Source organism: Nyctereutes procyonoides, unplaced genomic scaffold (assembly GCF_905146905.1).
Source record: "Nyctereutes procyonoides isolate TBG_1078 unplaced genomic scaffold, NYPRO_anot_genome, whole genome shotgun sequence".
NCBI classification, from domain to species: Eukaryota; Metazoa; Chordata; class Mammalia; order Carnivora; family Canidae; genus Nyctereutes; species Nyctereutes procyonoides.
The window spans coordinates 20,928,942-20,943,085 of record NW_026575030.1 but is presented as its reverse complement, the minus strand read 5'-3'; the positions used below and the strand labels follow the sequence as shown (position 1 = coordinate 20,943,085).

Below are 14,144 nucleotides of genomic sequence, written 5' to 3'. Positions count from 1 at the left end.
AATGAAAAAGCCATTATACAGCCTCATCCGTGTAATGGTTCCAATGTCGGATTTTCTTACCAAAACACAACTAGATACTCTAGGTATATTCAGCATTGTCAGATGCTGACAGGAGATGAACTAGTCTAGACCTGTCTCAACATGGGATTTCATATTCCTCCCCGGACTTTCCTAAGGAAGCCATTCTGTTCCTAATATATAACATAAGACTTTAACACATCTCTTATTAAAAAAAAAAAGTAATAAAAGCTCATTGTGAAAAGGTATAAATCCAAACAACACAGAAATGTATAAAGAAAAAAAGAAGAAATGTACAAAGAAAAACATGAAAATTCTGTTTTATAAACTTCCCCGCTAATTCCACTATCAGAGGTAACTGCTATCAACAATTTGGGGTGCTTTTAGTATAACCAGTCATCTCGATCTGCCCAAGACTGAGGGGTTTCCTAGGATATGAGATTTTCAATGCTAAAACAAGGCAATTTAGTTGGGATGGTTGGTAACCCTAATGATTTCTTTTTCCTTAGCACATTCAAGTACATATATAAACTTTAAAAAAATATGTAATCATATCACATATATGCATGTAAAACACTGTTTTTACAATGTTCTTTAAGACTCAACAGAACAGAATATTGAAAATGAGATTGTGTGTATGTGCCCAACCCATATAGTTTAGTTCAAATTAACATAACCATGATTTTGCAACACTCCTTTTTTTTTTTGCAGCACTACTATTATGAAGGTGTATTTCACAAAGACATCTACATTAAGAAAGTATCTCATTTAATGAAGTAACTTATCATTCATTTAGCACTCTACCACATTTCCTTAATACTGAGACACCATTAATTATAAAATATCATAAATTTCATGACAACTTTTCAGGGAAAAAGGAACAGTCTATTAAATACATGTATTTTTACTAAACAATTCTACACACACACACACACACACACACACACACATATATATACATATGCAAAAACATATAGCACTTTCTTTTTCAGTAATACAGTCAATCATTTGACTCTAAGCTTTCCCAACATTTAGGAGCTAAAGATTTTTGAGTAGATTTCACAGATCATCAGTTACATAGCATCATGGTAACAGATTGTTTTTCATAATTCATGATGCTGATTTTGACCTTTTTGCCACCTTTAGAACAGTATCATTCTAAAGTATATACCGGTGTTTCCTTTGTATTGCCTACGTGGTTCTTTAAAGTCATTTAGTCTTGACAGATAGATGAAAGTTCAATACCTCAGCAATGGTCCTAACATACATGTGAACCCTTCATATTAACTCTCCTAGATTTGACAGTGTTAATCTATCTTGGAATGTGGCAATTTCTACTACTTTTGATTAATTTGTTTGGAGTGTCACAGGCAATCTTATGCATATATAGTAACACTTCATTTCAAGCCTGCCTCACTGGGCAATTTTAAAAAAATCTTTTGTAAACAAAAAAGAGCCTCCAAATGTTTAAGTGATAATTTAAGCGAAGGACATAGCAAATAATATGACAATTAGATGAACAGTTATTTTTAACATCTTAGATTTAGCAGAGGTGCTCAAAGTTAAAATAGTTTCATTAGAAGTATTTATTTCCAAAGAAAATTCTCTCCACAAATAAATAAATAAATAAATAAATAAATAAATAAATAAATAAATAAAATCTCTCCACAGTACATTTTCTTTGGAGTTGTTATTGACATTGCCATATGAATGACAGTTCTATCACCTGACACTCTCCCCGCCCCCATGCCCTACTGTCCCCACTCCCCAATCCAAGCAGTGAACAGTTTCTTACTACTGGAATCAATCTGGAAAATGCAAACTTCTTGTACTCTACACACTTAAGACCTAAGAGTTCTTATATTAGATCTTGGGAAATAAGTCTCAGGGGAAAGTTTACCTGTCCATTTTTGCTTCCTGCTGGCAATAGGCTGCATAAGAGATGATGTTTTCATGGCTGCACCTCTCGGTGGCCAGAGCACCAACATATAGAACAAAGTCTGCATCCCGGACGCCCTCTTGGTCTTGCACACCCACTGCTACACAGGACCACTTACCCCCACGGCAGACCCTGCATCGCTGCGCCCATGGTGGGCAACAGAAAATCAGACCAGAGACAAGGTTAGCTGTAGGGACTTTTATTTTATAGTGAATCCAGACGCTAAATTCGTATGATTTAACATTTGTTACCCTTTAACTTTTATCAAAATCCATTCCTACCTCTACTCTGTTCCTATCTCTAATTTTGAATTTATTTTCCTAAAATTTCTACTTTATAAATGAATATAAATCTATAATCTTAATTAAAACAATCGTTATTTTTAAGGGTAGCCAATCAGGATGTAAAAAAAGACAAATAGAAAAAATTTAAAATTTTTAAACTTTGAAACTAGGTGAAAATCACACTGGACCTTCTTTTGTGTGTGTATATATACTGCATATTCCTATGAACCTATAGTTATTTCAAAATCTACAGTTATTTCAAAATTAATTTTCAGTTATTTCAAAATTAATCTACAGTTATTTAAAAATCAATTAACCTACAGTTATCTAAAAATTAATAAGAAGTTTTTTATCTAATGGAAATATATTTTCTATTATAAAGTAATTCATGTATTTTGTTAAAAATTCATATAATACAAACATATACAAGGTAAAAAGTTAAAGTCATCTTTACTTTTTAAAGACGAGTTTACAGGGTAAAGTTACCTCACCATCCCCCTTATTTCTAGTTTTCTAATTGAATCTTTGCCCTTGTAACATCTGCTTTTTAGAGAACTTCTCTCAAAGCACTATAAAAATTATAATCTCCAAATTATGAATTTAAAAATCAGTAAATTGTGATTTAGGTGTAAGAGATGCTTTTATAGAAAGAAAAAACAAAAATCCTCATTTCATTTCATTATTTACTCTTGTTTTTCTAACACATGTATTTATAATTTATCAGTTCAATTACTTTTTAAATAAAAAAATTAAAAATTAATAGTTGGTAACTTGTAACTATTAATAGTTGGTGTAACAAAAAGTTTTAATTTTCAAACATTTTTTTTCATGATCTCTCTTTAAAAAAAAAAATATCAAGATACCCCCCTCAATCCATCAAGATGTAAGAAGCAGAATTTGGAAAAGCCAAGCGAATTAAAAACAAAAAATATCTTAGAAAAAAAGCAAAGAAATGTCTTTTTTTTCTTTTTTTTTTAAAGATTTTATTTATTCTTGAGAGACACAGAGAGAGAGGCAGAGACACAGGTAGAGGAAGAAGCAGGCTCCTTCTGGGGAGGCCAATGTGGGACTTGATGCAGGGACCCCGGGATCAAGACCTGAGCCAAAGGCAGATGCTCAACCACTGAGCCACCCAGGTGTCCCAAGAAATGTCTTTTTTTTAAATGATTTTATTTTTAAGTACTCTCTACACCTAACGTGGGGTTCAAACTCACATCCAAGAGATGAAGTCACATGCTCTTTTGACAGATCATCATGTGCCCCAGGAAATATATCTTAAAAATTCCTCTAAATTTCTTGGGAAAAAAGCTGGATGTGTAACTAACAAATTGTTTTAATTTTTAAATGTGTCCCTAAAGCCTTTTAAACATTCTCAAAAAATCTGAGAAAAGAAATGAAAGCTGAGTTTGTGGTATTAGTGCCAATAATATATATATAGGTATCTAAAAGCCACACTGAACTTCATATAACTTAATAAAAAAATTACAAAGTAAACTTTATCTAAACATATTCTTAATTTTGGTTACAAAGTAAATGTTCAGTAATATATTCATTTTCTAGAAGTAACCAGAGAACAGAGTTCAATAAAGAAAAACAGCTAAGACAATAACATTTTCAAATATATATGTATAATAAATTAGTTTCCTGTTACACATATTTAAAATTTTTATCTTTTTCCTGATAAGTAATATATGCTTAATATGAAAAATCAGATTATAAAAATACATAACTTAGCAACAAAAAAAAAAGCCCCCCACACTCCAACTCTTAAAGAAAGCCATTAATATTTTGGTATAACTCCAGATTCTTTAGTATGTGTATACCTTCAGATTATTTTTTATTGTGTATGTACATACACTTTTTAATTTTTTGGTTTAATTTCAGTTTTATTAAGTTGAATTATTAATTCTAATTCTTTTTTAAAAAATTAATTCTGGGCAGCCCCGGTGGCGCAGCGGTTTAGCGCCGCCTGCAGCCCAGGGCGTGATCCTGGAGACCCGGGATTGAGTCCCATGTCTGGCTCTCTGTGTGGTGACTGCTTCTCCCTCTGCCTGTGTCTCTGCCTCTCTCTCTCTGTCTCTATGAATAAATAAAATAAAATCTTTAAAAATAAAAATAAAAAATAAAAATTAATTCTAATTCTTAAATAAAATAGGCTAACTACACATACTGGTTTCCAATTTTTTTTTAGAGCTTAAATATCTTTCCAAGTTAGTATATAGAGATCTTCGTTCTTTTTTTTTTTTTTTTTTTGGAGATCTTCATTCTTTAACAGCTACGTAGTATTCCATTATAGGATCATACCATAATTTAATACTAATATAGGCATATCTATAGTTTTGCGAAGAATATCCTTGAACATAGATTGCACAGTTCCAAGTACTTTTATGGAACACATTTCCTCTTTTTTTTTTTTTTTTAATTCAGAGGTGGAGAGAGAGAGAGAGAGGCAGGCAGAGAGGCAGAGACACAGGCAAAGGGAGAAGCAGGCTCCATGCAGGGAGCCGGTTGTGGGACTTGACCCCGGGTCTCCAGGATCACACCCCAGGCTGCAGGTGGCGCTAAACCGCTGTGCCACCGGGGCTGCCCTATGGAACACATTTCCAAACTGGGTTGAAGCATACCATACGTATTTTTTACTTTAGGAAATAATGTCAAATTGCCCTTAAAAAATACTGAATATAGGGCACCTGGGTAGCTCAGTTGGTTAAGCAGCTGCCTTCAGGTCAGGTCATGATCCTAGGGCCCTGGGACTGAGTCCTGCATCAGGCTCCCTGATGAGCAGGGAGCCTGCTTCTTCCTCTCCCTCAGCCTCTCGCCCTGCTTGAACTTGCTCTCTCTCTCTCTCTTTCTGTCAAATAAATTAAAAAATAAAAATACTGAGCATATATCTACTAAAGGTTGTTCTGGAAGACAAAGATGAAGTTCTTAGCTAAAATGATTCAGCAACCCCCTCAGAGATAAAGTGAAAAAAGAAAAAAAAAAAGAGGGCAGCCAGGGTTTAGCACCACCTTCAGCCCAGGGTGTGATCCTGGAGACCCGGGATCGAGTCCCGCGACGCGCTCCCTGCATGGAGCCTGCTTCTTGCTCTGCCTGTGTCTCTGCCTCTCTATCTGTGTCTTTCATGAATAAATAAATAAAATATAAAAAAAATTTCTCCAATTGTTAAAAAGAAAAGAAAAAAAAGAGAAGATATCAATAAATTCTTTTGAAAACCAATGAAAGAATAAAATCAGCTAAGATTACTTTTTTTTTTAAGATTACTTTTGATAGAAGAATGAAGCTTTTGAATTTAAGTCTATAAAAACTTCTTGGTGACACTCACAGATTCAAAATCTCCCTCTCTTAGTTTATCCTAATGAGTAAAAACATTGCTAAGAGCAAGGTGAATTACCTGGAGGTGCTCCTCAGGCACTATAACGGGGCCGCATTTTGTGTGCTCTGCAAATTCCCCGGTACAGTATCTATGGGGGTCATTTTCCTTCTGTAAGTATCGGTTTGTTGCACGTTGTCTTCAGTTCATTTGTATATCAAAATTTAATTACAAAAAAAAAGAAAGAAAAATAGTTCACAGCAGTTAACATTTTAAAAGACTAGCAGCTACTATATTAGTTCATTAATAATGATTACTATTTTTGTTAGAAAAGTAGACTAAGAAAGAATTTTGGTTTCATGGAAATTCTCCTAAGCTAGGTTTTCAGACACTCAAATACTTCACAAGTCACTGCTGTAGACATATGAAGGGAGGAAGGGGATGTGGGGAAGAGGCAACAAGTACACCCTAGGAAAAGATCTAGCAGGTCACATCATAATGGAAAATAAGGGAAAGAATGATTACATAACAAGTACTTTCTTATTCCTTTTAAATATCTTGCAGTTTGGTCTCTAAGGACAAACATAATAAAATATCCTAGTATGAGTTTCATAATATGCCACACTGACAGAATGGGGAGGTCAGAGTACTGAACACCTGAAGAAAACGACCTGTATTGAATGTAACATACCTGCTAAGTAAGATAGTGCCCGCAGGTCTACGAACCTGAAAAGTCTTCTCTAAATAAGAAATAGCTTGTGGAAAAAGTTTGTTCTAAACAAAAATTGAAAAAAAAAAGTCAGAATTATAATTAAAGGACAAATATATTTAAAACAAGTAAGCACAGGATATTAATGACTGAAGGTAAAAAAGGAAAAAACCTTACAATCCTGGAATATAGGTGCTAGTCAAAGGTTGTGTGGCAAGAGAATGAGCCAAGGAGCAAAGGAATTTTCTTATTTTCTTAGTTGAGTTTGGGAAAAGAGAATTAAGTGAAAAATTCCTTCCCTATCTCCACTTAAATAGAAGATTAGCATATATAAATCTCAACTATTAATCTAAATTATTTCAAATTTGGGACTGCATTAGATGATTCGAACATTAAGGTAATTTATGTTAAGAAAATCTTATGTTTAGAAGATCCACTTTAATCTCACCAATTTCTGTGACCCATAATGAATAGGTTCAATGTATATGTGTGACTCTGTTAAGCTAAGAAATTATTGAAGTTAGGACCTCTATAAACAACTCTGGCATATCATATAATCAGATAAATCCATTTCCAGGAGAATGACTATTTCCACAAGACAATGGTGTTCTCAATGTGTTTCAAAAATTGTCTTTTTCACCGTCTTCAGCATGTTCTGCTCCCACAAAACAAAGAATAAGCAAACAAGTAGACTGATTTACTATTAAATTGTAAAATGAGAAGATTCATTTAGCATCAAATAAGGACAAAGTTTTGGTGAATGCATCAGAGATGCCTTTGAAGAAAAATAATAAATACGTTCACTATCAACATCTTTTATTCATTCATTCATTCACAGTCATGCATATATTTTCTTTATTGAAGTACAATTTACATAAAGTGCACCCATTTTAAAAGCAGCAAATTCACGCCATGAGTATTTACTACATACCTTTACAAGGTATCTTTTCTCAGGGAGCAATCTGAAAATGAAGACATAAAACATAAGAATTGCCATGATGGGCAGCACTGTCTCATTTTTTCAGAATATATCTGGCAGGAGCCCCAAGGAATGTTTCGTGGAAGGATCTAGTATCAATCCCCTAAAATCTCAATTTACCTCAATGAGCATTTGAGTTTACCCTGTACCAAAGCACAATACTAGGCATGACCATGTTATCTCATTCATTTGGGAAATGAAGGAGAGGGAAACACAAAAATTACTCCTAATAGCTCTTCATATATAACCACAGATACATAATTTATCTATTTTCTGGCCCTCTCTTACACTAAATGATAGATTAGACTATCATTCGTCTGGCTAACGATTTTATAAGTATTCTTATTGTATATAATAGTACTTCCTTTTATTTTTCCTCCACATACTTATTGAGGATGTGCCTTCCAGGTATGTTATGACCACATCCAAGTAGATCCATACTTGTTCTGTTTAAATTGTTAATGATGTATAGATTTTTTAAAAAAGATTTTATTTATTTGAGAGAGTGAGAGAGAGAGACAGAGAGAAAGAGGGAGAGAGAAGGAGCAGGGTGAGGAACATAGGGCGAGGAAGAAGCAGACTTCCCGCTGAGCAGGGAACCTGATGCAGGGCTCATTCCCAGGACTCTGGCAGACGAAGACGAAGGCAGACACTTAACTGACTGAGCCACCCTGGCGCCCCTATGATGTACAGATTCTAATCATATCCCATAGTCTTTATCTTTCCAGACTAAGAAGTATTTTTAGCTTAATTCCATCTTGAAGATGCATTAACATGTAGCTCCATCTATGGATCTTCAGGTAACAGATGAAAATATCTTTAATACTTGGATTCTTAATTTTATTTATTTGAGAAAGAGCACAAATGGGGGGTGAGGAGGGAGAAGCAGGCTCCCCACTGAGCAGGAAGCCTGACATGGGGCTTGATCCCAGGACTGCGGGATCATGACCTAAGTAGAAGGCAGAGGCCTAACTGACTAAGCCATTCAGGCAGCCCTGATTCTTTTTTTTTTTTTTTTTAATTTACTTATGATAGTCACAGAGAGAGAGAGAGAGAGAGGCGCAGAGACACAGGCAGAGGGAGAAGCAGGCTCCATGCACCGGGAGCCCGACGTGGGATTCGATCCTGGGTCTCCAGGATCGCGCCCTGGGCCAAAGGCAGGCGCCAAACCGCTGCGCCACCCAGGGATCCCCAGGCAGCCCTGATTCTTAATTTTAAAAACACAAAATAATGTTGTACTTACTCGTCAATACTTTTATCATACACAGTCTTGATTCTTAAATGTTCATCAACATCTCTTTTTACAACATGATTTGTCTTAAGATGAACCTTATTTATGACCTGAAAAAAATAGATTTGAAAAAAAAAATTTAAAGGTGTTGTATAGATTAGCCAATTCAGATTCTAACCTAAAATTAATGAACTAAATTTTAAGTGTAACACCCAGAAAATAATGAAAGAACTAAATAAATGAAGAGACATTTTACATTCATAGATCGGAAGACCCAATATTATCAGGATGTTGGTTCTTCCCAATTTGATCTATAGATTCAAAGCAATCCCAATCAGAATCCCAGCAAGTTATATTGAAGCTACCAAACAAACTGATTCTGAAGACGATATGGAAAGGCAAAAGACCCAGAATAGCCAACAAAAATGTCGAAGGAGAACAAAGCTGGAAGACTGATAAGACCTGACTTCAAGATTTACAGCGATCAAAACATGTGGTAAAGCTACAGTGATCAAAACATGTGGTACTAACAAAAGAGGAGTCAAAAAATTTATTGCAGCATTATTTAAAATAGCCAGGAGGGCAGCCCGGGTGGCTCAGTGGTTTAGCGTCTGCCTTCAGCCCAGGGCGGGATCCTGGAGACCCGAGATCAGGTCCCACGTCGGGCTCCCTGCATGGAGCCTGCTTCTCCTTCTGCCTGTGTCTCTCTCTCTCCCCCACTCTCTGTGTGTGTCTCTGATGAATAAATAAAATCTTAAAATAAATAAATAAGTAAGTAAGTAAGTAGCCAAGATATGGAAGCAGTCTAAGTGCCCACTGACAGATGAATGGATAAAGAAGGTATCGTATTACATAATGGAATATTACTCAGCCATAAATGAAAGCAGGAAATCTCACCATTCATGACAACATAGACTTAGAAGGTATTATGCTAAGTGAAGTAAGTCAGAGAAAGACAACATGATTTTACTTATATGTAGAATCTAAAAAAACAGAAACAGGGGCGCCTGGGTGGCCCAGTCGGTTGAGCATCTGCCTTCAGCTCAGGTCATGATCTCAGGGTCCTGGGATCGAGTCTCTCTCATTGGTTTCCTTGCTTCACAGGAGCCTGCTTCTTTCTCTGTCTCTGCCTCTCTCTCTCTCTCTCTCTCTCTCTCATAAACAAACAAACTTAAAAAAACAAAATAAAAAATGAACAAAAACCAAAAAGCAGACTAAAAAATACAGAAAACAAACCGGTGGTTGCCAGAGGAGAGGGAGGTGGGGAGATAGGCAAAATAGATGAAGGAGATAAAGAGGTATAGACTTCTAGTTATATAAACAAGTCACAGGGATAAAAAGTACAGCATAGGAAATATAGTCAACAATATTGTAATAACATTGTATAATGACAGATGGTAACTACATTTATCCTGGTGAGCATTTTGTAATGTATATAATTGTTAACTCACTATGTTGTACACCTAAAACTAATATTATACATCAACTATACTTCAATTAAAACTTTTCAAAAAGGAAAAAAATAGACCAATAGATCAATGGAACAGAAAAGAGAGCTCCAAAATAGGCCCATATAAATACAGTCAACTGATCTTTTACAAAGAAGTAAAGGTAATACAATGGAGCAAAGAAGGCTTTTCAACAAATGCTACTGGAACAACTGGACATCCACATTAAAAATAAAAAAAGAAGGGCAGCCCCGGTGGTGCCGCGATTTAGCGCCACCTGCAGCCCAGGGCGTGATCCTGGAGACCCAGGATCGAGTCCCACATCAGGCTCCCTGCATGAAGCCTGCTTCTCCCTCTGCCTGTGTCTCTGCCTCTCTCTCTCTCTCTCTCTCTCTCTCTCTCTCTCTGCATCTCTATGAATAAATAAATAAAAATCTTAAATAAAAAATAAAAATAAAAAATAAAAAAAGAACCCAGAGACAGACCTTATGCCATACCTTCACAAAAATTAACTCAAGATGTATTACACACCTAAATGTAAAACGTAAAACATAAAACTCTTAGACAATATCATAGGAGAAAACCTAGACAATGTTGGGTACGGCAATGACTTTTTAGATACAACACTAAATGGGGCGCCTGGGTGGCTCAGTCAGTTAAATGTCTCACTCCTGATTTCAGCTCAGGTTATGATGAGATCGAGCCCAGCAACAAGCCCAGCAACAAGCCCAGCATCAGGTTCTACCTTAGTGGGGAGTCTGCTTGAAAATTCCCTCCCTCTACCCCTGACTCATGCACATGCTTGCTTGCTCTCTTTCTCTCTCAAATAGATGGATCTTAAAAAAAAAAAAAAAAAGATACGACACTAAAAGACTGATCCAAGAAAGAAATAATTGATAAATCTGAGTTTATTAAAATTAAAAACTTATGCTCTATGAAGGATAACATGAAGAGAATAAGAAGATAATCCACAGACTGAAAGAAAAATATTTGCAAAAGACACATCTTGATAAAGGACTATTACACAAAATATACAAAGAAGTCTTAAAACTCAATAAGAAAATGAACAGTTCAATTAAAAACTGGGCAAAAGATCTAAACAAACAAGCATATGAAAAGATGCTCCATATTATGTCATCAGGGAAATGCAAATTAAAACAATGAAATTCTACGGCCCATTTATTAGAATGACCAAAATCTGGAACATGGACAATACTAAATGCTGCCAAAGATGTGGAGCAACAGGAACTCTCATTCATTGTTGGTAGAAATGCAAAATAGCACAGCCACTCTGGAAGACAGTTTGGCAGTTTCTTACAAAAGAAAATATACTCATCAATACAACTGAGCAACTGTGCTCTTTGGTATTTACTCAAATGAGTTAAAAATTGTGTACAAAGACATCTGTATACAGAAAACCTACATACCAATTGTATTTGTCCCCCATCAAGAAATGTATCTCATCAAGAATGATCATAATGTGAACTATGAATTCTGGGTGATTATAATGTGCCAATAGAGGTTCATCAATTGTAAAAAAGTACCACTCTGGTTGGGGATGTTGATAACGGGGGAATCTATGCACGTGGGGGGGAACACGGTGTTTGGGAAATCTCTATACCTTCTTCTCAGTTCTGCAGTAAAACTAAAACTGCTCTAAAAAGTAGTCTTTAATTAACAACAACAAAAAAAAAAAGGAGATCAGAAGACAATGGAACAAATAGTTAAAGTGCCAAAGGAAGTCCATATACAATGAAACTACCCTTCAAAAATGAAGAGGACATAAATATATTTCAGAAAAATAAAAATTAAGAGAATTCATCACCAGCACATTTATTTCCCGCACTATAAGAAATCTAAAGGAAGTTCTTCATGGTCATGCAAATGACCCTAAATGGTATCTTGGATCTTATTCAGGCTGCTATAATAGAATATCATAAACTGGGTGGCTTATAAACATCGGAAATTTATTTCTCACAACTTTGAAGACTAGTAGGTCCAAGATCAACGTGTTTAAGATGGGGCGTCTGGTGATAGCCCCTTACTTGTTTTTTAAGGCCATAATCTTACTGTGTCCTTTGGCACAAGAGGCAAAGGAGCTTTCTGGGGTCTCTTTCATAAGGGTATTATTAATTTTATTCATTATGGCTCTGCTGTCATGACCTGATTACCCCACTTCCTAACCATCATAATGGGAGTTAGGATTTTAACATATAAATTTTGGAAGGGACATAAACATTCAGTCTTTTGCAGATCTTGGAAACTGAATGGTAATCAGTTCCCTACATTGATATAAAATTTCCCAAAGTGATAAGATAGGTTCATTGTGCCTAAAGTATTAATAGAAACAATATAGTTTATTCTGAACACTTGTTTACTCTTCAGAGTGAAATTTTAGTGACTGAAATTATGACTACGTGACCAATCTCATACAAAAACCCTGGACTCATAGGCTCAGATGAGCTTCCTTGTCAGACAACATTTTGTGCTTGCAGTTCAAAGTTATAGCTGAAGGAATTAAGCATATCCTACGTGACTCAACTAGGAGAGGACTCTTGTAAGCTTGTGCCTGCTTTCCTCCAGTCTTTGCTCTATGAGCTTTTTCTCTTTGCTGATTATGCTTTGTATCCTTTCACTGTAATAAATCTTAGCTTGAGTACAACTATGTGTCAAGTCCTGTGAGTCTTCTAGCAAATCACAAAACCCGAGGTGGTCTTGGAGACCCTTAACCTAATAATACACATACTTATTTTCTTTTTTTTTTAGAGACATTAACTTTTTAAAATTAAAATTGGAAAATTAGGGATCCCTGGGTGGCGCAGCGGTTTGGCGCCTGCCTTTGGCCCAGGGCGCGATCCTGGAGACCTGGGATCGAATCCCACGTCGGGCTCCCGGTGCATGGAGCCTGCTTCTCCCTCTGCCTATGTCTCTGCCCCTCTCTCTCTCTCTCTCTCTCTCTGTATGACTATCATAAATTAAAAAAAAAAAAATAAATAAAATTGGAAAATTATAATTTGAGATTTATAATATATATAGAGGTAATGTATAACAATAGCAAAATGGTGAAATCTAACCAAAAGAAAAATGATTAAGCAAATAAACAAAAAGCAGAATCAGACAGGGGCTCCTGGGTGGCTCACTCAGTTAAGCATCTGCCTTCATTTCAGGTCATGATCTTGGGGTCTTGGAATCAAGCCCCTCACTGGACTCTATGCTTGGCAGGGAGTCTGCTTCTCCTTCTCACCTCCCTCTGTGCTCTTTCAAATAAAAAAATAAAACCTTAAAAAAAAAAAAAAGAATCAAACTGATGGGCCAGACAGAAAGGGGGTGAAGAGATGGGCAAAAGGGGTGAAGGGGAATGGGAGATATAGGCTTCCAGTCATAGAATCTATAAATCACAGGAATAAAAGGTACAGCACAGGAAACATAGTCAGTGATATTCTAATGTGTTGTATGTGACAGATGGTAGCTACACTTGTGGTGAGTTTAGGATCAGGTATAAACTTGTGAAATCACTATGTTGCACACCCAAAACTAATGTAACACTGTGTGTCAACTACACTTAGATTAAAAGGGAGAACCTGGCTGGTTCAGTCAGTGGAGCAGGCAGCCGATCGCACAGTTGTTGAGTTCAAGCCTCATGTGGGTAGAGAGATTACTTAAAAATAAAAACCTTAAGAAAAAAAAAGAGCAAAATGGCCACAGTGCAAATAAAACTATAGTATTTTAAAGTTCCTAGATTTAACATGAATATTAACTTTAAGTAGATGCTATAAATACAAGACTCATAATCTAATCATGAGTACAAATATATCACATCTTGTAGTTTAATTAAGCTTCAATTTAAAAAGTAGAGATAAAACTAAAAAGTCAACAGAAGAATCAATTAGAATATTAAAGGAGAACAGAGAAAACAAAAGGGTGAAACAGAGAAAATAAGTAGCTAAATTGCGGACCCAAATTCAACTATGTGAATAATCCCATTAAATGTAAATAGACTTGGGACACCTGGGTGGCTCAGTGGTTGGATGTCTGCTCAGGGTGTGATCCCGGGTCTGGGGATCAAGTCCTCCATCAGGCTCCCTATGAGGAGCCTGCTTCTCCCTCTGCCTATGTCTCTGTCTCTCTCTTTCTGTCTCTCATAAATAAAAAAAAATCTTAAAAAAAAATGTAAATAGACTGAACATTCCCATTAAAAAGCAGAGATTGTTAGAGTAAGGAGC

At 35.8% G+C, this 14,144-nt stretch overlaps 1 protein-coding gene across 2 annotated transcripts in view; it reads right to left on the bottom strand.

Moving 5' to 3' along the window:
• LMLN (leishmanolysin like peptidase) overlaps positions 1-14,144 on the bottom strand; it is an 82,363-nt gene that overhangs the window by 61,246 nt on the left and 6,973 nt on the right. For both annotated transcript variants that reach the window (XM_055316334.1, XM_055316335.1), the window contains exons 2-6: positions 8,486-8,583; positions 7,195-7,225; positions 6,246-6,328; positions 5,636-5,753; positions 1,919-2,097 (exon numbers count right to left, since the gene is read on the bottom strand). In XM_055316334.1, coding sequence (XP_055172309.1) covers positions 1,919-2,097; positions 5,636-5,753; positions 6,246-6,328; positions 7,195-7,225; positions 8,486-8,583 — 509 coding nt within the window. The remainder of the gene's footprint in view (positions 1-1,918; positions 2,098-5,635; positions 5,754-6,245; positions 6,329-7,194; positions 7,226-8,485; positions 8,584-14,144) is intronic.